This window comes from Siniperca chuatsi, linkage group LG17, assembly GCF_020085105.1.
Source record: "Siniperca chuatsi isolate FFG_IHB_CAS linkage group LG17, ASM2008510v1, whole genome shotgun sequence".
NCBI classification, from domain to species: Eukaryota; Metazoa; Chordata; class Actinopteri; order Centrarchiformes; family Sinipercidae; genus Siniperca; species Siniperca chuatsi.
The window spans coordinates 19,428,221-19,448,287 of record NC_058058.1 but is presented as its reverse complement, the minus strand read 5'-3'; the positions used below and the strand labels follow the sequence as shown (position 1 = coordinate 19,448,287).

General features: G+C 41.5%; 1 protein-coding gene across 1 annotated transcript in view; it reads left to right on the top strand.

Moving 5' to 3' along the window:
- The window catches only part of csmd2 (CUB and Sushi multiple domains 2), a 232,329-nt gene that overhangs the window by 185,373 nt on the left and 26,889 nt on the right, over window positions 1-20,067 (top strand). Inside the window, exons 48-58 of the mRNA XM_044171930.1 lie at window positions 6,075-6,263; window positions 7,183-7,329; window positions 9,844-10,032; window positions 11,257-11,442; window positions 11,636-11,830; window positions 12,148-12,321; window positions 12,436-12,609; window positions 13,349-13,522; window positions 16,896-17,084; window positions 17,885-18,058; window positions 19,330-19,512. Of these exons, the coding sequence (XP_044027865.1) occupies window positions 6,075-6,263; window positions 7,183-7,329; window positions 9,844-10,032; window positions 11,257-11,442; window positions 11,636-11,830; window positions 12,148-12,321; window positions 12,436-12,609; window positions 13,349-13,522; window positions 16,896-17,084; window positions 17,885-18,058; window positions 19,330-19,512 (1,974 nt within the window). The remainder of the gene's footprint in view (window positions 1-6,074; window positions 6,264-7,182; window positions 7,330-9,843; window positions 10,033-11,256; window positions 11,443-11,635; window positions 11,831-12,147; window positions 12,322-12,435; window positions 12,610-13,348; window positions 13,523-16,895; window positions 17,085-17,884; window positions 18,059-19,329; window positions 19,513-20,067) is intronic.

Here is a 20,067-nt window from a genome sequence, read left to right as displayed (position 1 = left end):
TGTGAAAAGTGGCATGCATAAAAGTCCAGAGCTTTTGCTCGGATCTCTCATGATAGTTAAGACACTTTAAGCATTATTCTGACATTCAGAAAGTGTCTTGCCTTGTATAATTTGGTTGATTTGGTCTCAAGCCACTTGGTGTGGTTTAGACCTGGTCTTGGCTCAAATTCGATTGAAGTCCAATTAGACCCAACCAGTCATGGCAACATGATGGTGCAGAATCACAGTCATCCAAAGTAATCCTGTGGATCTGTGTCGTCTCTATGGTTGAACATCTCCCTTGGAAATAAATTTCAGCTGATCAAATAGCAGCAAACTCAGATGACACTGTAATATAAGTACGGGTCTTTAAAAGTCCAAAATACATTAAAATGCTCTGCATGCACTCTTTGCAAAAAGAGTGGCTACTTATATTCCAAAGTACATATTAAGACACTTGCATACATTTAATTGTTTACAGAATAAGCCCCTTGAGATCAATCATCGCATTTTCAAGAGGCTCCTGACAACTCATTATGTTTCACAAATATATTACAACACAGGTGAAACACTGCCTTCCTCATGCACTAGTTTGAATTTTGCCTTATTTCTGGATCCAGTGGGTCCTCTTTCTGCCTGTAGTCATGGAGCCGCAGCCACATATCAGCTTGGCAGCACTTTCCATCTCTGTGGATGATACTCGGCTCCCATGAGGCTGAGGGTGGTTGCTGTGGCGCTCTCTACATGCTGAGATATCGTCCTCCCAAAGGAATCAATGAGTGCAGTTTACCCAACAAACTCCATCATCATGATACTGTATGTTGTGTGCAATGCTTTTCCTTTGGGCAAGAGACTGAGTGCATAGAGGGCTCCCTAAAAGAATATACCTTTCATTCCCTTGCTTTCTTTTTTAAAACGTCTTGATTATTTCCCCCCTTTGTCTTGCTGTGTCATTTTGTGTCTCACTCTGTTTGTGGGTTACGTGGTGGACGAGGGAGAGTAAGAGAAAGTTGATAAATACATAAATTAAAAAAAACTAATTTTGAATGCTAAATAGGAAAAATATATAAATGCTCTCAGCATGAGGTGAAAAGGAAGGGAGATTATATAAAAGTTAGGCAAAAGAAAGAGGGCAAGGAAAGGGGAAGAGGAGCTATGTATAGGCTGATAATGAAGATGTGGAACAAAGTACCCAGAACAGCCAGTGAGAGGCAGAAGAGATGAGACTGAAAGTGTCAAAAGTGAGGAAAAAGGGAAATCTGGAAATCCTTTGTGTGTGTGTTTATTTTTCCCTCTATGAAGTCCTGCCTTTTGCCTGCTAACCCATGTTAAGTGAAGGCATCCACTGTCATAGCCTTGTATTTGATTTTTGAAAATAGCCTGCTTTGCGCACACCTTTGCCTTGCTAAGCTAACAAATCTGTGGTGTTTTTAAAAATCTAAGTGAAAGTCAGTGACAGCTGAATCCATTAACTTTGCGGTGCACTACCGCTGTGAATCTGCACTTATGTTCATGGCTTGTGTGCCCCTTTAATTGTTCCCCTTATGCTTAGAGACACATTATACTGGGAACAAACAGTTCCATCACACTCCTCCTTCCTGCAAGCTGTCACTTTGCCTGCATAGACACATAACAGGGTGATGGGGAGGAGAGCCACAAATAAAAGCTGAAGGAGTCAGGAGTTGAGTGAGAAGAAGTTGAGAGGAGAGAGGAAAGTAAGACAACAAACTGATGCTAGTGTGAAGGAAGAGGAGAACATTGGATTAGTATAGTAAGAGAACATTTTGAGATTACTCTGAATAAGCAGGATTCTTGAGGAAAAAGACAAAATCTGTCTGGAAAAATGGAGGAGAGACTGCTAAAGCAGAAAGCAGAAAGATGACGAGTAAGTGAGTAGGACAGGAGTCAAAAAGCAAGACGAGAAAGGGAGACAGGGAGAGACGTAGTTCGAGGGCAGTGAAGAGACGAAGTGCATAGCTCATTGAAATGCAGGGGACATGCCAGCTGCAGCTGCACCTCTCAAATCACCACTTCTAGCTCTTGACAAGCACAACTCTCCCTGCATGTCTAGCTGCCGCCACCCCCCACACACATACACAATCAATCACAAACTCGTACATATACTGTATAAACGTACACACTGGTCTAGCATGTGTCTGGGTTACACAGCAGTGGATGTTGTCAGCACTGGAGCCTACAGTCGGTTCTGCAGTATTGCTTGCCCCTCAGCGCCAATATCCTCTCTCATCCTCTGCATTCCCTCCGTCTGCACTCCCTCCTCCCTCACTCGCCACTTCCCTCCCCTGACTCACTAGCGTCAGACTTCTGTTCTTACGTAACACATGTACCCTATATTCCCCGTTTCTCTTTTTATTTTGTCCTTCTCCTCTTCTGAGTCTGGTTCAAAACACAACAACACGGTGCAATGTATTGTCACACACTTTAACACACAGTTGTCCAACCATACCCAGATCGGTCTTTCTCCCTCTCTGTCTTTCCCTTTCTCCCAACACTGACATACATGCCAATATATAATAGCAACCACAATACACACATAAACACAGACACACACACACACTCGCTCTTGTTTTTTCTTTAGTTAATGCAGATTATTGTTGCTAGTCACAATGGCAAATGGGTTTAGCCTCTCTAGTATTTCCTGCCATTGGAGCAACCAGTTGGTTTGTACAGCATGTGATTTGCCTGTTATTTGATTAAACTGGGCAAACGCACAGCCCGTAACTTCATCTGCTGTCTGCTGAGACCACAGGGAGTTCGAACATCACACACACGAAACAATAGCAACAGTACAAAGTGTTACTTGAATTCATTAATGAAACACAATGAGCTTTGATGATCCAAAATCCCTGTGTTTATCCTCCAGACAGACTTCTGGTTAAAAACTGCATAATCACCCATCACATTAGTTTCCCAGCTAGCTAGCTTTCTTCATCCCACTCGGTCCCTTCGCCTCCCTCACCTCTCCATCTATCTTCTTTTTGTTCCCTAGATTTTTTTTTTGCCCTAGCCCCCTTCTTTTAGTCCAGCAGAATGGATTACAGCTGCCACTTTTTCCCATCTTCATTGTCATCCCTGACTTCTCAGAGTTGTTAGGTCCTGATCCATGCTAATGCTTATGTTGAAGCCCATCCCCTTCAATCAGCTCGTTATCACTCCTCAGCTTATGCTAATTAAATATCAACAGGGGTAAAGGCATCTCAACAGCACTGCGGCACTACAAGCTACATATATTGTGGATTTATGCACATGTGCGTCCATACTTGCATACTGGAGTGCACAAATGTGCGTGTATGGATGCAGATGTGTGTGCATCTGTGCTTGTCTGCACGAAAGTCTTCCTCAGCATTTTTTTTTTTACTGGGACTCTGTTGAATACCATGAACACTTTATACATAAACAGAAGGGATGTCTCACAGATTGCCATTCCTGCTACCAGTGTATTCCATTCCTTGTCTCATTAAAGTGAAATTTCATTTTGAGTTCTATCAGCGTTGATCTCACCTTGTGTGTTGAAGCTGCCTTTTTTCCAGCTGTCAGATTTGTCCCCTAATACCCTTTTGTTTACAGCCAAACAGAGTGATGCTTCATTTCAAAAGTGGATTAGTTTAATAAGTAGCAGCCTATACATAAGAGCCCCTGCCTGTCTCTTTCCATCAGCTCCAAGACTAGCTGAAAGTAGTTTTGAAGACACGTTGGAGCTTCCTGAAAGGTCACTAACAACACACATCTCAGCCTCAGAGAATTGATTGTTTAATGAACTTCTCTCTTAGATTTTATATGCTACTTCCAGGCGCAATCAGTTTCACTATCAGTGATGGATTTAAGCCTTTTGACTCACATCCACTAAGGTTCTTGAGGTTGTAAATTATTTCACAGACTTTGTGAATGTCTTCTTGGAATTTGGGATGAGAATAGATCACTTCTACTTCCAAAGTTAGATGCCAAAAGTACTTTGTAGATTTCTAATCATATGCACCATGATGGTACTATTATTGTAGTATGTACCATTGTACATGCTGCAGAAATTGTATTCTCAAACTGTAGTTTAACCCCCATAAATGTTCCCTTAATTTTTTGATTTGATATGACTTTAGCTTACTGTATATGCTAGCACAATACAGTATGTTAAAGGATAACAGTTACTGTTTCTTGGGGCACCCTGGTGGCCTAGGGGTTTGATTCCAGTTGGGGACCTTTGTTGCTTGTCATTCCCCATCTTTATTTAATAAAGGTTTAAAAAGCCCCACAAAAAATATATTTTCTTGACCTATGGTAAAAAACATTTGCAGGTATTTAGAATTTGTTTTGTGTTTGTAATACAATGAATGGCAAACAGTTGTGGCAAAAGTTTTTAGCAGGAACATGCCTCTTTTTAACATGCCTTTCTGTGAGTGACAGCTTACCTGACATTATCTGAGATTGCCTGAGGCAATAAACCCCACCTAGTTGACACACCAAGCAAGGTAACAAATGCTAAGAATTATTTGCAAATGCTTTTTAACCCAGGCTGTCTGCCATATTATTTTTCTTGTGGATTTAATAATCTCTTCCCCTATGAACACACAGAGAGGAGGTCGAGCAAGCCTAGAATCACACACACACAGCAGTGCGTTAACACAAACACACAGCCCATCCACGTATACAAAAACAAGTGTATACCCACACAAGCACTGTCCCACAAAGGAGGCGCTGCTAGAATGTGATTCTGAGCATTCAGTATTTCACTGCTGTAATATGTGTCAAGTGCTGCCTCACCCTGAGGCAGAACAGGCTCAGGTATTCAAATTACAGCACACAACAGGGGCATTTACACCCCAGGCCAAATTATCTGCAACACTTGCTTGACAAACACACTCAAACATAAAATGTATGCGCATGCAAAAAATACCTGGTCACATGCACTTTGATGTGGTTTTTACTCATATTTACAGCATCTCAGGATGTTTTTTTTCTTTATTTCTGCTATGCTTGTAAGTAAAGCCTCTGGCTGGTGTTTAATAAGGGAAATGTATGGTTTTTCTGTGAGCTTGAAATGATCTTTTATTAATTGTCAAGCTCTAAACAAGCCATTGGGTTGAATTCCAGCACGGGTTCAGTGTTAAAACAGTTCAAACTATTATGTATGCCAAAGTAGGCCCTTAGGATTCGTTGCAATATAGGAAGTAATATACATTGGAAAGCAGTTAATTTCACAAGAGAGAACATTTACTTTATGTAGGTTTATGGTATCTTATTTAGCTACAAAAATCAATGAAAAAAATATCTTTCTCTGCTGTGGAAAGAGTTATTTCACACTCTTGCCTCTTTAGCACTCAGCCCCATTAGGTGAGCAGCAAAAACAATAGGAAGGGAAAAAAATATGTAGCCGTTGCACTGTGTCGCCGTTGCAGCATTGGCGTCCTTTCATGTTGCAGCTTGTTTTTCGGGGTTCCACTGTGTATGCAGACAGCTCTGGCAGATTAAGAGGTGGGCTTCACAGCTTCGCAACAAAAACGCAACAGACAGGAGCGCTGGTGAACGTCTGATAATACAGACTGAAACCACTAGGAAATGTCAAAGGATGTCATGGGGATGTCACATAAGAATACCAATGGCAGGAGGGGATGGGATGAGCAGATGGATGTGGTCCACCCAGACGTGCCACAGCAATAGGGCTTCCAGGCAGATGTGAGCATTAGTCGCCAAGTTAACATCACATGTGTCACATACAGACAATGGGCAAAGAGGAGGCAATATGCTCATTGCAAGTCAGTAATATTATATCATACCTAAGCTGTTTTCTGCACTGATTTTAGCATGGACAGCTTTGTTTCCTGCAATGGTATCATGACCAGAATGACAATTAACTTAGCTATGCTTTCAGTCACATTGAGTTGCCCTCCAACAACAATATGGATCTAACTAATGCAATTTGTGCTTCAAGGTAAATTAAATTCACTAAAAAGAAGGAACAACCATCAGAAGTTCTGTGCAATTATGAAACAACATAGAACAGCAATACATAAATGAAACATTATTCCTAAAATTCAAATTAATTGATTTTTTTTATGTCTGCCTTTTATTTCTCTCAACAGTGACTTGTCCCATGAATGAGGTACTGACAGCTTCCACAGGTGTCATCATGAGCCAGTCACCAGGCAGCGGTTTTCCCCATTTTGAGTCCTGCTCCTGGGTGGTCAAAGTAGAGCCTGGCTACAACATCACCTTCACCATTGAACACTTTCAGACCAGCCGTCAGTTTGATGAGCTTGAGATCTTTGATGGTGAGTCACTGTATCTTGTAATGAAAGTGAACATATGTATACCAATGGTTATATACAGTATCATGTAATTTAGTTTAACAGTATTATGATTATTTTGACCTTTTTATTAGAAGAGTTTAACTGAGCATCCTGTTACATTCCTGGTCTGAGTGATGCCCACTACATGTACTATTTAGTAGTGTGTTGACCATACGTCCCTGTGACACCTCCCCACATACTTCTTTGACTCAAAAACTCAATTTCACAAATATCCACAATTAAATGCTAAGATGAGCCAGACAGCTGAATTTACTGTCCCTAACAAAGGTCTCTGCATCTACAAACAGAAAATCACACACAGGGTCCCTTTCATGGTGACAGAACATCTACATCTGCCTTGTACATTTGCATATGATTAGAGGCACAGTCAGTAACTGCCAGACTGCTCTGAGAAAATGGCGGTCGTATACACTAGTGTTCCTGATTAGTGCTTTTTATCTTCTGCCGAGTGGAGGGGAACGGACATTTGCCAACCTTGGGGCTGCCAAGTCAATTATGGAAGGAGATATTTTTTTCCACAATTAGGAGCTGAGCACATTTTGATTTTATGCACAATCCCTCAAAAGCCATGACTAGGGAAAATGATATTCATTTCGAAATTTGTATTAATTATATTCACTGTTCTATCAATTTACATTTACAAGGAAAATGCTATTCAAATTATTCTTCAGATGTAAGTGTGTAGATGATGAAACACAAGGTATTATTTTGAAGACCCAGTGAGGTGGTTTACATAAAATCATTGGCACTCTTATTCTTTTCTCTTATTCTTTTGCACATAGTGATGAGACTTTCAAAGATGGATTCTTCTTAATAATTGTCTTCTCTCTCTCTCTCTCTCTCTCTCTCTCTCTCTCTCTCTCTCTCTCTCTCAACCCAGGCCCATCCAGACAGAGTCCTCTCCTGATTACCCTCAGTGGTAACTATTCCAGCCCACTGAGCATCACCAGCTCCAGTAACAAAGTCTACCTGCACTGGTCCTTTGATCACACTACCAGCCACAAAGGCTTTCGCATACGCTACTCAGGTGAGTCAAGAACATGCAAACACTAGCCTGAGGTTACAGGCTTTTTTATGAAATGTGATGTCAGTGGTCCATTTAGAATTGATTTACTAGAAGAAATTGATGTTTGACTTTGTTAATTCCGGACATTGTTGTATATTCGATGTTATCAGCGGTGCCTTTGGTTTACTGTGTCAACAAGACCAAAATTTGGGCTGCCAACTTCAGCTGAAATAGCTAGTAATATGACCCATCTCCATGACAACCTAACGGGGGTGGCAGGCATCTGCAGCGGTTCTTGCTGTGCAGCACAGGCCTGGGAATTAGTAAACGCTGTATTGCTTATTATTTTTCTGTTTTGTCCTGCTCCCATGAAGGATCTGTTGGTATACGACACCTGCATAACTCGCTGTGAATTATGACTGTGTAAATATTTAAAAGGCTCCCTCCCGTTCTGTATCAACACCACTCAGCCAGATTGACTAATCATCTCTCTCCTCCTCTCAGTGGAGCTCTCCGTCTCCCCAACTGGATGTTCTGTCTTTTCTCTGCCCTTTTCTTCTCTTGCGTCTTTTACTTTATTTTTTTTCTTAGCCATGATGGATTTAGCCATAGCAGGCTAAGTGATGGCTGAGAACCCACAAGTTGCCATGGTCAATATGGAGTTGCCTTCTGTAGTACCTTGGTAGGGAGGAAGGAACAGATGGCACAGGAAGATTCACTGTTCGGCTGTGTTCTTCATCAATCTATCTTTTGTCCCCATGGACTGGTCTTTCATCACCAACTTGCAGACATCTCCTCTAACAACTCCCCATCTCAGTTTTCTATTCTTTCTCTTGTTTCTTTTTAAAAAAATACTTTATTAATCTTTTACAAATTTACAAAAGAACACATTCCCCATCACCTCATGTAGACGTGTTCATCTTTTCAGTCGATTCAATCAACTTAGTCTGCCTGACTCTGTCACTATCTTCCTTACTATCTCCTTATGCTTATATGTCCCTCCCTTTGTCTGTATCACCATCTCCGTCCCTCCCTCCCTCTTTCTCCTCCTCTCTATTATCTATTACAATCCAGTTACCTGCCAATGTGGATCTGATTCCTCTGAGCTGCAGGGCTGATTGTAGTGAGACAAGCTGTATGCTATAACAGGCAGAGAGGGGGAAGGAGCGAGGACCACAGAAAGAGGGACAAATGAGTTAGACACTGATAGAAGTGAAGAATTGAACTCAAGGGTTGCTCAGGAGATGCCAGTCACAATGACTGACAGGAGAAGGCCTTGCCAAGGAACATAAAGTAGCTCAGTCAGAGTATTAAATATCATTGGATTTAAACATTGGGTTTGTGTGTGTTCTATTTGTTACCCATGTAGCCATCAAGAGTGATATCAATGAGAATTCATCCCTTGATGATTGTGGAGAGGACAAGTGTTTCAAAGTCGAATGCCACACTTCACAAAATGACCAAAGCCTGTAGTACACCTACTGTGTAACATCTTAACATGTTTCTTAACATGTTTCTTAGTGAACCTCAGGATCAAATTCCACATAAAGTCTGTTTTATCTAACATTTCTTCAGTGCCACATAATGGCAGCTCACTTGAAAAGTCTTGCATTTTCTGTCTCACTGGAACAATTTCTGTGAGACAGCAACATCTCATAAATGCTGAATGCATATTACACCGCTGACATGGCTTTAAGTTTTTATACTGTAAGGGAGTTTAATCTGATTGCATGGTGCTAAAAATTCCCACTGACTTGAAAGAGAGGCCATTTTCATTGCCACGTGTGAGCGGTTTGAGTCGGAATTTGCATTTTTATAGAACTGTAAAGTGGTCACAGTGATTAAGTGTAATGGATAATACGCTTTTTTTGTGTTCATGGTCCAGTTCTATCCTAATCTCTCCCCACAATGTGCACCATTTTCTGTGTCACATAGCCATGTACTGTTGCATCAAAATCATTTTTAAAAATGTTTTCACAATATGTATTCTTTTTTAGTCTCCAGCAGGTGTGCAGTGATGTTGTGTTATTGTGAGATCTGCAAAATGCAATTTAGGCCTCAGAGTCCTCCATTCTTTGGGGACCATGGACCTGTTGCTGGCACCATTTGGGATGATAAACGATTATTGCAGCCACCAATTTAGCCAACAAACAAAAACAGATACTTTGTTCCTGTTATTATGTATCCATCACTTTTATTATCCTCCTCTGCTGCCGCTGACAAACTCCTGTTTCGCTTTGTAGAACATTAGTTTCCTTTAATCAATTTTCCTTGTCTCTAGTCTGCAGTTTTTGCCTGAAAGAGATTGCATTGTAGCGCTTGCATTAATACATATACTACTTTACCACACTGAGCAGAGAAGACTGATGGAAAAGTGATCTGGGGCTTTGTGCTATTGAAGGCGCATTAATCCTTCACCTCCTCAACAACAACTTGCATCATCTTGCATCATTACTGGGTTTTTTATGCTTGTTGCACTCAATTTTATCGGTATGCGTATTTATATCTTTACCTATTTCTTTTATTTTTTCATAGCGGCCTACTGCAGCCCTCCAAACAACCCTGTAAATGGCACAGTGCACAGTCTAACAGGCACTAAGCTGGGCAGCACCCTGCGTTTCAGCTGTGACCAGGGCTTCCGGCTTATTGGCCAGAGCAGTGCCACATGCACCCGGACTGCACAGGGGATCTACCAGTGGAATGCACCAGTGCCACTTTGCCAAGGTGAGGGCCCAATCATAGCAGCAGGTCATGAGGAAGGATGAGCAGGTTGGAAGATGTTAAGAAAAACATAGATACAGAAATCTAATAGACTAGTCTCTTAAATGAGGATAATTTCCCATTGCTAATGCAAATCAACATTTTGTCAATATCATCATTGTGAATGAGCTCATTCAACATTTAGTCCCACCTCTCAAAAGTGATGAAATTAACCTTAAAACTGTGCAAAGAAAACCAGCATGCCAGTTAGCACTTCTAACTGGCATGCTGAGTTTAAGAAGACAATTTTGTAGCAAATGAATTTTGTAAATTTAGTCATTTTGATTTATGTTGATTGAAAAAACTATCACTGAATCCATTTGCTTTGGATCAAAGTGTGATTTCAGCTGACAGTGTGCCATCACCACCAGCCCCTCAGCCTAAGGCGTGCTTCAAGGAAGCTTGCTTCACCATTCCTCAGAATTGCTTTGAAGATAACACTGCATCAGATTAATCATATTTGGTTTACCCGAGCTGAATTGTTTGAAATGTCAGTCTTATGGGTTATAGTCACAGTTACCTGCTTGCCACTGTGCTCATTTTTTCAGTGATGGAATCGACAATAACAGTTACCTACTTTCAACTAAGACTGATACATTATAAAAGTTTAAATGTTTTGTGATTTGAAAAGTATAAATGAAGTCATAGCTATTGAGGCAAGATGTATATACTTTGATTTAAAAGTGCTTTTGTCAAAAAATACAAAATGTTATTTTAGATTTTACAAGGCTATGATGCTGTTGCACCATCTTCATTGATTTCCAATTTCAGTGAATTTTCCATTTGTTTGTGTTCAGATTTTCTTTTATATTCCATCACAAAAGCATGAAATCAAAAAGTTCTATTTCCAGAGTCTAGTTTTCCAACTAGACTTATTAACAGTATCAGCTGAAGCAAAAACTGAAAGCAGCAGGGCAGCCATTCAATGTCTGGTCAAGACTGCACCAGGTGTAATCTCCACATGAATTGCATGTGCTCTCTCTAGACTTGATTGTTTACTATGGTGCAGATGGCAGCCCGAACTAATGTTTACTGCACATCTCTGGGAGTGTGTTTGTACAGGAAGCCTATTATGAGCTAGGCACTCTGCATACAAAGATGGTTATTAAAATGTACTTTGCTACCTGTGCTTTCATTCTACCAATTTTTTGGTCTTAATTTCCTGCCGCAACCCTCTTTCCCTTCTAGTCATGTCCTGTGGAATGCCAGTGCCTCCGGTCAATGGCAGTATTGTGGGCCAGGACTTCTCTTTAGGAGCCAGGGCCACGTACCAGTGTAATCCTGGATTTCGGCTTTCCGGGCCTGTCACCACCTCAGTGATCTGTCAGGAATCTGGGAGGTGGAGCCCCATTGAGGCCCCGCCCAGATGTGTTTGTGAGTATTTCTCTTATTGTTTATTTAGTTGCAGTATTATCAACACAACAAACTCTTAATCTTTGGGCATATTTAAAGTTTTCAAAAACTGTGTTACCTACAATTGAGATTAAAACTCATTTGTCATGATGGGAACAGCACACTCAAGTAGATATTTGACTTGATAATGTTTGATTTTCCTCTGACCTTCCAGCGGTGACCTGCCCTGACATTGGCCACTCTGCTGTGGAACATGGGAGGTGGAGGCTGATCTATGGAACTCAAAACCAATATGACACTATAATGATGCTCATATGTGACCCAGGATATTACTACAGGGGACAAAGGGTCATTCGCTGCCAGGCCAACAGCACCTGGAACTACCCAGATCCACGGCCAGTCTGTGAGAGTAAGTGTAAACTGCACATCCCATGGTCTAATTTTCTAACAGTTTCTTGAGATAACACTCTCGTTCGCACCGAAAAATAGAAAAACCTCCGCCAGAAAAAAGCAATTTGTCAAGCAAGAAAAATTATTGCATCTAAATGCATCTTATTCCACTGTGATATTAAGAAAAGAACATAACTAAAGAGGTACAAATTTTCTAACCAAAACAAAATGAATGAAAGCCAAACAAAACCATTTTCAAAACAAAACAATTGAGTATCACTGATTATATTTTGACCATATGGGTTTGTAATATATGATAGTGTTTTCTCATTTCAGTCATTTCCTGTGGGGACCTTGGGACTCCACCAAATGGCAACAAGATTGGAACGCTGACTGTGTATGGAGCCACTGCCATTTTCTCCTGCAATACAGGATATACCTTGGTGGGCTCTCGGGTACGAGAGTGTATGTCCAATGGGCTTTGGAGTGGAACACAGGTCCAGTGTCTAGGTGAGATCTTCAGCACCCAAAAATGATACTTCATAAAGTCCTGCAATTTTCTTCAAAAGTTATTCAAAACACCTATGTCTGACCTTGACCCTTTTCTTTTTCATTCATCCATAGCTGGACATTGTGGCACCCCAGAGCCCATAGTGAATGGACAGATCATTGGGGAAAATTATAACTATAGAGGCAGCGTTGTGTATCAATGTAACCCAGGATTTCGTCTCATCGGGGTGTCGGTGCGGATCTGTGAACAGGATCACAGATGGTCAGGACGCACTCCTGTCTGTGTCCGTAAGTGCTCACAAAGAACAGTTCGTTATTAGTAAAGCTATGGGTGGTATATTGTTAAGACGTGTTAAGCTGAACAGAGTAGATTTTCAGTCTAACATTTTCTACTAGGAACACTGGTAAGCTAGCTAACAAAAAAAAAATCTAAAATCTCAACGAAGTTGCCAGCTTTTTCTCAGCTTAATAGTGTTGCAGATCAATCTTTTGTAATAAGAGCAGACCTATATTACCTAGGGATGGTCTTATCAGGCTAGTTTAGGGCCAATACCGACCGCCAATTTAGTGTGATTAGACCTGAGGCATCTGGTGCTGATCACCAATTAATTCCTGTTATTGAACATTTTTTACAGAAAGCTCCTGCACAAGCTCCTGCATAAAATACACTGTAAAGCCCACATTTGCTTCATGTCTGTTTTACCATGCTATTTCAAACATGGGGTAATTATTCCAAAATAATACACTCTATAATACTACTCATTTTACAAGATTGTTTTAGAGGCCAGTGGCAAAAATAGAGACATGCAGCCAGTGCAGCTGCAGCAGGGCCTGTGTATTTAGAGTTTGGATCATTACTCATCATCTACCTTCAGTGTTGTGTCTGAACAGCTTTGTTGTTGTTGTCACATTAGCTTTTCTAATACAGGCCTTATTTATTCAGGTGTTTGATATTAAACCTTAAGTTTTCATTAAATTGCTCTGCAAATGTGTAACCATGATTTTCTCTATCCTTTGAATTTCCCAGCCATCACTTGTGGTCACCCTGGCAACCCTACCTTCGGTATGACCCAAGGAACGCAGTTCAACTTAAATGATGTTGTGCGCTTTGTCTGCAATACCGGATATGTTCTGCAGGGGGCTTTAAAATCTACCTGCCAGGCCAATGGGCAGTGGAGCAACGCCCTCCCCAAGTGTAAGAGTAAGTGTCAAGTATATCCCCAAGCTTATCTGTCAATGCATCTATGATTTTTGGAGACCATCATGCCTACAAATGAATGGAGGGATAAATGCAAAGAACCAGCACAGTCTGATTCTGTCTACCATTGGATCCAGTAGGCAGTAAATTATTTTTTAGAAAGCAATTTCAGGAAACAAAGTAGTGCAATTTGTCATTTGTCAACTTGTGAGCAAACAAATAACTAATGAGAGAGCAGTTAATCAAATAATTTTCTCTCCGACATATCCATAATTTGAAAATCTGTATGTGCATACACCGTTTTATATACAAATACGAGCGAAATGTTCAGATGCATATATGATCACAGCACAGCTACATAAGCAATGTATAGGCGTAGTACAGCAACTCTCACATTGGTATTTATATGTATTGTGCTGTGTGAACAATTTGAGAGCTAAATAAATCACTGACATCAGCTTTGTGCATACCTAATGCACAGAGTGAAGCTATTGTCAAAAAGTGTGCTTGTTGCAACATACATTGCCTGTAGGGGTATGGTTCTCTTCTTGTGTTCTCATCCATTTGTGTGGGTAGCTATTAAATTACCTATTGTATTGTGCAAGGTCAAATCTTCTGTGACCACAGATGACCTCAATCACAGAGAGAGCTGAGATGATGCGCAGAGACACCTGAAGGGAGAAAGAGTTTAAACGATGCATATTAGGGGAAATTGAAATGAAAAACCAAAGAGCAGCCTGGATTATTTAATTACCATGGTCTCAACTATATGGTCCGTGGAGGTTCCAGATAATATTTTGATGTTATTTCCTCTTAGCCTAGCTACCTCTGTTACACCCTAAGGCTCACCTGTCTGTCAGGGAAACAAACTTGGTTAATAACCATGCAGAGACAACCAAAAACAATCACAGGATCCTTGAGCTTGTGTGAAAGACAGCAGCCTTTGGAGACCTGCATCCTGGCTTTTGCTCAGAATAAGAAGTACCCTGCTCTGCTTTGAATGAGCGAGGCAAGGACTTTTAATTTGGCAGTGTTTTTGCGACAAGCGATGTATCTCGGCACCCACGTCTGTCTGTAAGTCCCCACTAACTGAGGGCTTTGTGACAGGCACAGAAAGGGCGCTCGCAAGGTCGGGCCCTGAATGTGACAAGGCAGTGACAGAACCAGTGACGGATTGACTTATGAGTTTGTTTTAAATGAGGAGAGAAAGGATTTGGCCTTTTTTTAGACATTCATGAAGGGATGAGGAGGTTACAAGTCTCATAGGAATCCGTCTTCAGTTGTTAAAATAAGAGAGAAGTGCATTTGGCTGCTGCATGCATAAGCAGGCAAGATTTTCTTCCAGACATACGCCTTAAATCTCTCCGCTCTAGTAGTGACATCATATTAGCATTGGCCTTGTTTCCATGCAGATGCTGACTGTGTGTGCATCTGTGTATGTGTGTGGGTGGGTGTGGGCGTCTGTTTTGATGGCACATCATCCTTACTGTTGATGTGGAGACATAAGTAGCTTAGAGGTCTTTTTGTCAATCAGATTTATCACCTTAATTACAGCATTCGGGACATATTTGGTGAGGCGTGCTCTCCTGTCTGCCATATAGTTCCTTCCCTGAGTGGAAAACTAGAAGTGCTAGGATGACATCTGCTTCATCCATCTCACCTTAGCTTGAGCTAAGCCGAACCATCAGCTTTTCTTTTAGAGGGAGAGAGAGTAGTGGATAGATACAGAAGGAAGGAAAAAAGGTGAGGGTGGGGCAGGAGTCACTCAGACAAAAGTAATGATTTCCACAGATTTTAACTACAAGAGTCTGTAGGCTCCATCAATAATGCAGTGAGCAGAAGAGGACCGCTGGCCCTCTATCCCTCTCTAATCACCACCAATTTGAGTCACAGCAACAGAGCCACAACACCGCCTTCTTTGGATGACTCGTGTGTTTATTTGTCTTTCAGTGATAAAAGGCAAGAGACACAGGACAGAAAAAACACACTCTGACACACCACTTACAGGGCTGTTACTTGGCAGGAGGCCAAGAGGAGGAGAGGGTGAGCGGGGTCCCCACCTCTGAGTGGAACAGAGATGAATTACCTCAGCCTTTCTTCCCCACTCACTTTTATTCTTCTTTTCCTCTCTCCCTGCCCACTGGACCACACACAAAAATTTACCAGGAGGTCAGTCGTTTTAGATGACTGTTGGATCGCTTTTGAGCTTATGTTGCCCGAGCACATTTTTTCAAAGCTGAATTCCGAGCTTGGAAAGTCTCGTGCTGAAGCGGCTCCACTGCTTCAAATACACTTTGTAGTGTTATTCTGCGGTAAGTTGTAAATGATGGCACCACAGGTCAGCACTCTACTGGAAGGAATCCATTATAATAGATATTTGGGGGGTGATTTAGCTGTGCTGGCCAGCTTGGGAGCATGAAAATGAGTGAGCTTTTAGGTATATTAGCATACAATGGGTTCATTTTGGCTGTGGCAAAGGCACACTCATGGGTCAAGATTGGCAAGGCAAACTGGGGCATAATGGCTGCAGGGCTCTCCCAGACTGTGTTTTAGAAGCCATTAGAGTTTTGGCATCATAGTACACATTTAGTTGTGGTTCACAGTATAGAATAGACAGCAACTGTTACTCACTGTACTCTGACTTTGTTGAGGCTGTCTAAGGTTTTGGTTTGTGTCTTGTATCTGTGACACTCAAGATGGATTGGTGCTGGTAGCAGTCGTAGCCTGACATTCTGTCATGAATTTTAATATATTCTGCACCATCAGGGCCTCTTCCTCTCTAACTCTGTACAGCACCCCTCCTCGCTGTCCCTCGCTCCTCACTCATCCCTCATTCTCCCCTTCCCTAACTCTCTCCATCTGGTGCTAAACTGACATGGTGCCTCTTCTCCTGTGAGCTCCCCATCCATCACCATCTCTGCTACACGGTGGCCAGCAGGAGACTGGCTCTAATGAAGCAAATGTTTATTTCCGGAGTCTGCCTCCTACTTCATTTGGATTGGGGTGGATGGATAGATGCTGGATGGGTTGAAGTAGTAGATGAGGAAAGTAATCGACAAAGAGAGTTAAAGCAAAAAGAAAACGCTCTGCTTGTAAATTGGGCCTGTTCCCTGTGTGTGAGAGAGTGTCTTACATCTAGATGTCTTATATCTTGATAAAAATATATGGTATATTATCGTAATAAGACAAAAAACCTCTCCGCGTCTTTCTTTCCAGTAGCAGTTTACATATAATCGTCAAAGAAAAAAGGTTCTAACATTAAATCATCATTTCCAGGTGAAATGATTGGTTAAATTGAACCTCAAATGCTTACACAAGATGTCTTTTTCTCTCTGGCTCCTTTACTGTCTTCCCCCCTTTGCATCCCTTTCTTCAGTTGTGAACTGCACAGAGCCAGGCCATGTAGAGAACAGCATCAGGCAGGTACTGCCCAGCGGGCCGCATCGCTACAGCTTCCAGACAACTGTGTCGTACCGCTGTAACCCGGGATACTACCTTCTGGGCACTAGCTCCATCTCTTGCCAGGGGGACGGTACCTGGGACCGCTCCCTGCCCAAGTGCCTGTGTAAGTACCTCAGGGGTTGGTTGTAAGTGATGCTTCACGATTGCCAATTTTATGTATATACTGAAAAAGAGGACAGTAAAACTGTGTAAACTTGCCAGGCAATGCCAACCACTCCATGCAAAAAAAATCACAATTTCCTTAAAGCAAAAATCAGTTATTGTTCTCCTATTTTAGCTTTTATGTTAAACATCTTTTTGTGCCAAATCATTGTAACCAAATAGCATTAGTGATTGATGGCTTATTTTTACAATTAATCTGTCAATTGTTTAGTCTCTGAAATTTCAGTAAATAGTGGAAAATGCCCATCTCAATTTCCCAGAGCACAAGTTTTCAAAGTCTTCAAATAACTTATTTTGTCTGATCAAGAGTCCAAAACCCAAAGATATTACAAGGATACTATAAAACAAGAAAAGCAGCAAATTACCACATTTTTAGAAGCAGGAAACTGTTCAACATTTTCCTTAAAAAATGACTTGAAATTAATTGATTATCATAATTGTTGTCATAACCATTTCAGCCCTACTGGGTTTACTTCCATTCAGAGTAGGAAATCTTGTTTTGCATTTGTTATAATTCAAAAATATTCTAAACAGGTGTGCTAAAGTGTGAGAAAGTGATTAAGCATTCTGGCGGAATTAAGTCTCTTAATTGGTTGGTTTTTCAATAAAATGTGGTCTGATACTGTGAATTGTAGTGCTAACAAGGTAATATATTCAATATGTGGTGTATTTATCCCTTCTTCACCACTGGCCTTGGGTTCATTGGTGTGTTTCTCTCATCACTCTGCTCTGATTGGACAGTGGTGCTGTGCGACCGCCCCAGCATGCCTCCCTACGCCCAGATCTCAGGCGACCGTCGGACAGTAGGCTCAGTCATCCGCTACAGCTGCATCGGCCAGCGTACCATCATCGGCAACACGACGCGAATGTGCCAGCTGGACGGCCAGTGGAGCGGCTCGCCGCCACACTGCTCTGGTATGGAAAACTACACCCAGATTGACTGTCTGACGGTTTGGAATGATAAAACTGAAAGCAGCCCCATTTTGTGAAAGCTTTCTAACTTAATGTTCAAGATCAACTTAAATTAAAAGATAGGAACCAGCAGAACATTCAATCTTTAATATTTGAAACTATGTGCTGGTGTAGCCCCTTTTCTCATCCTCTTTCAAGCTTCCTGCTTCTAATACTTTAATTAATTCAGTTGTAATATCGCCACCCAGTCACACCGATGCCCTCGTAACACCAGGCCAACAAATAAAGAGTTTGGGTGGCAGCTGTTAGCAGGTAATGAGCGAAGTAGGTGGACCAAAGATGGATCTGCATGTCTGCTCCACAGGCCTCAAGGGCAAAGAGAGTGTCCTCCATAAAACTGCTTTAATCTGCTCATATTAGACTGAGGAACACACTTCAGCTGGGTTATAGAGCGCTATAAAGACATCGCCCCCCCCATACTCTCTCTCTTCTTACAGCAATTTGCTTCAGAGCACGTAGTATACCTAATACAAAGGCCGTGGGGTTGTCCACACATGCAAATGTGGATAGGCATAAAAACAAGCACATTCACACAGATGTGACAGAAACATACACACACATACACAGTGACAGAAACACACCAACTAGTGCATACACAGACCCACAAGCCGACAATAAAATAGCATGCTGACAGTTTACTGTCACAATTCATGACATTCATATATATTCCGTGGATTGCTAGTGTTCTCTCAACGGGCAATAAACACAACCTTTTTATAAAGATTTGCCCGACTTTCTTAGCTATGCACTATTGAAGTGATTCTGACGAGCGCCTTGTAAAATGAGGAATGAGAGCAGTACACAGTAGTACTAAATGGTTTGTGATCGTTTTAAACGGAGGATGTGGAATTATGAAGCAAGATGCCAAATATATGTCAGGTCAATGGAATGAAAAATCACATCATATTGCACATTTTGTACATGTTGAACAAATATAGTGAAATGTATTTCAGAAGGTAGTCACTCCTTAGGGAGGAAGGGTAATATTATTTTCCTGTTAGATGGTAGTCGTGCGGGAGAAGGGGTCTGTGTTCCTGTTCTAATCTAATCCAATCTAATTGTTATTGTGTTTTAATATGAAAACATCACTCATGTCGATAGTACATTTCTATTGTGTGTTGTCCACATGAGTGATGGTCTCATATTGTCAAAACTATGAGCTACGTTTGTCACAGATTTTTATTGAATTTTTTTGTTTGTTTTATCTTTTCCAGGCGAGTCTGCCGGGCTGTGCGGAGATCCAGGCGTTCCTGTGCATGGTATTCGTCTGGGAGAAGAGTTCACAGTGGGCAGTGTGGTCCGTTTTAGCTGTGAGCCCGGCTATATGCTAAAGGGTTCGCCAGAGAGAAGTTGCCTGACCAATGGGACCTGGCTCGGCACCCAACCTGAGTGTCATGGTAAGAAATACTTACATGTACTTACAGTGTGTGTTTTTTCTTTCTTCTCTGGCAAAAATGGACAGGTAGAAGGGGAAGGTGGATCCCATTTTTAAAAGGAACCCCATACGCACCATGAATACAGCAGGATCACACTGCTTAGAAAGTTTTTGGCAATGTGCTAGGAAGGAGACCCCGGCCAATTGTCAGACTTTGGTTTCAGGAGGATAAATATGGATTTCAGCCTCGTCTCCTCATCCCTTTAGCCTCACACAGATACTGGAGGGTTCATGGGAGTTCTGCCTCGAACCTACTTGTGTTTCGTGTACTTGGACAACACCAATATGTCCTGTGGTGGTTGCTGTGGGAATATGAGGTACTGAGACAATTGCACCTGGCTATCCAGTCCTTACATAACATAACGCATACTTGGTGGTAAGTAAAGTAAGCTCACAGTGGGTGTTGGACTCCACAAATCCTGTGCATTATCAGCAATTCTGTTTATGATTTTTATAGACAGAATCTTAAGGTTGCTCTCCCAATTGTATAAATGATGGGGTCTGGTTAGGTGAGGGC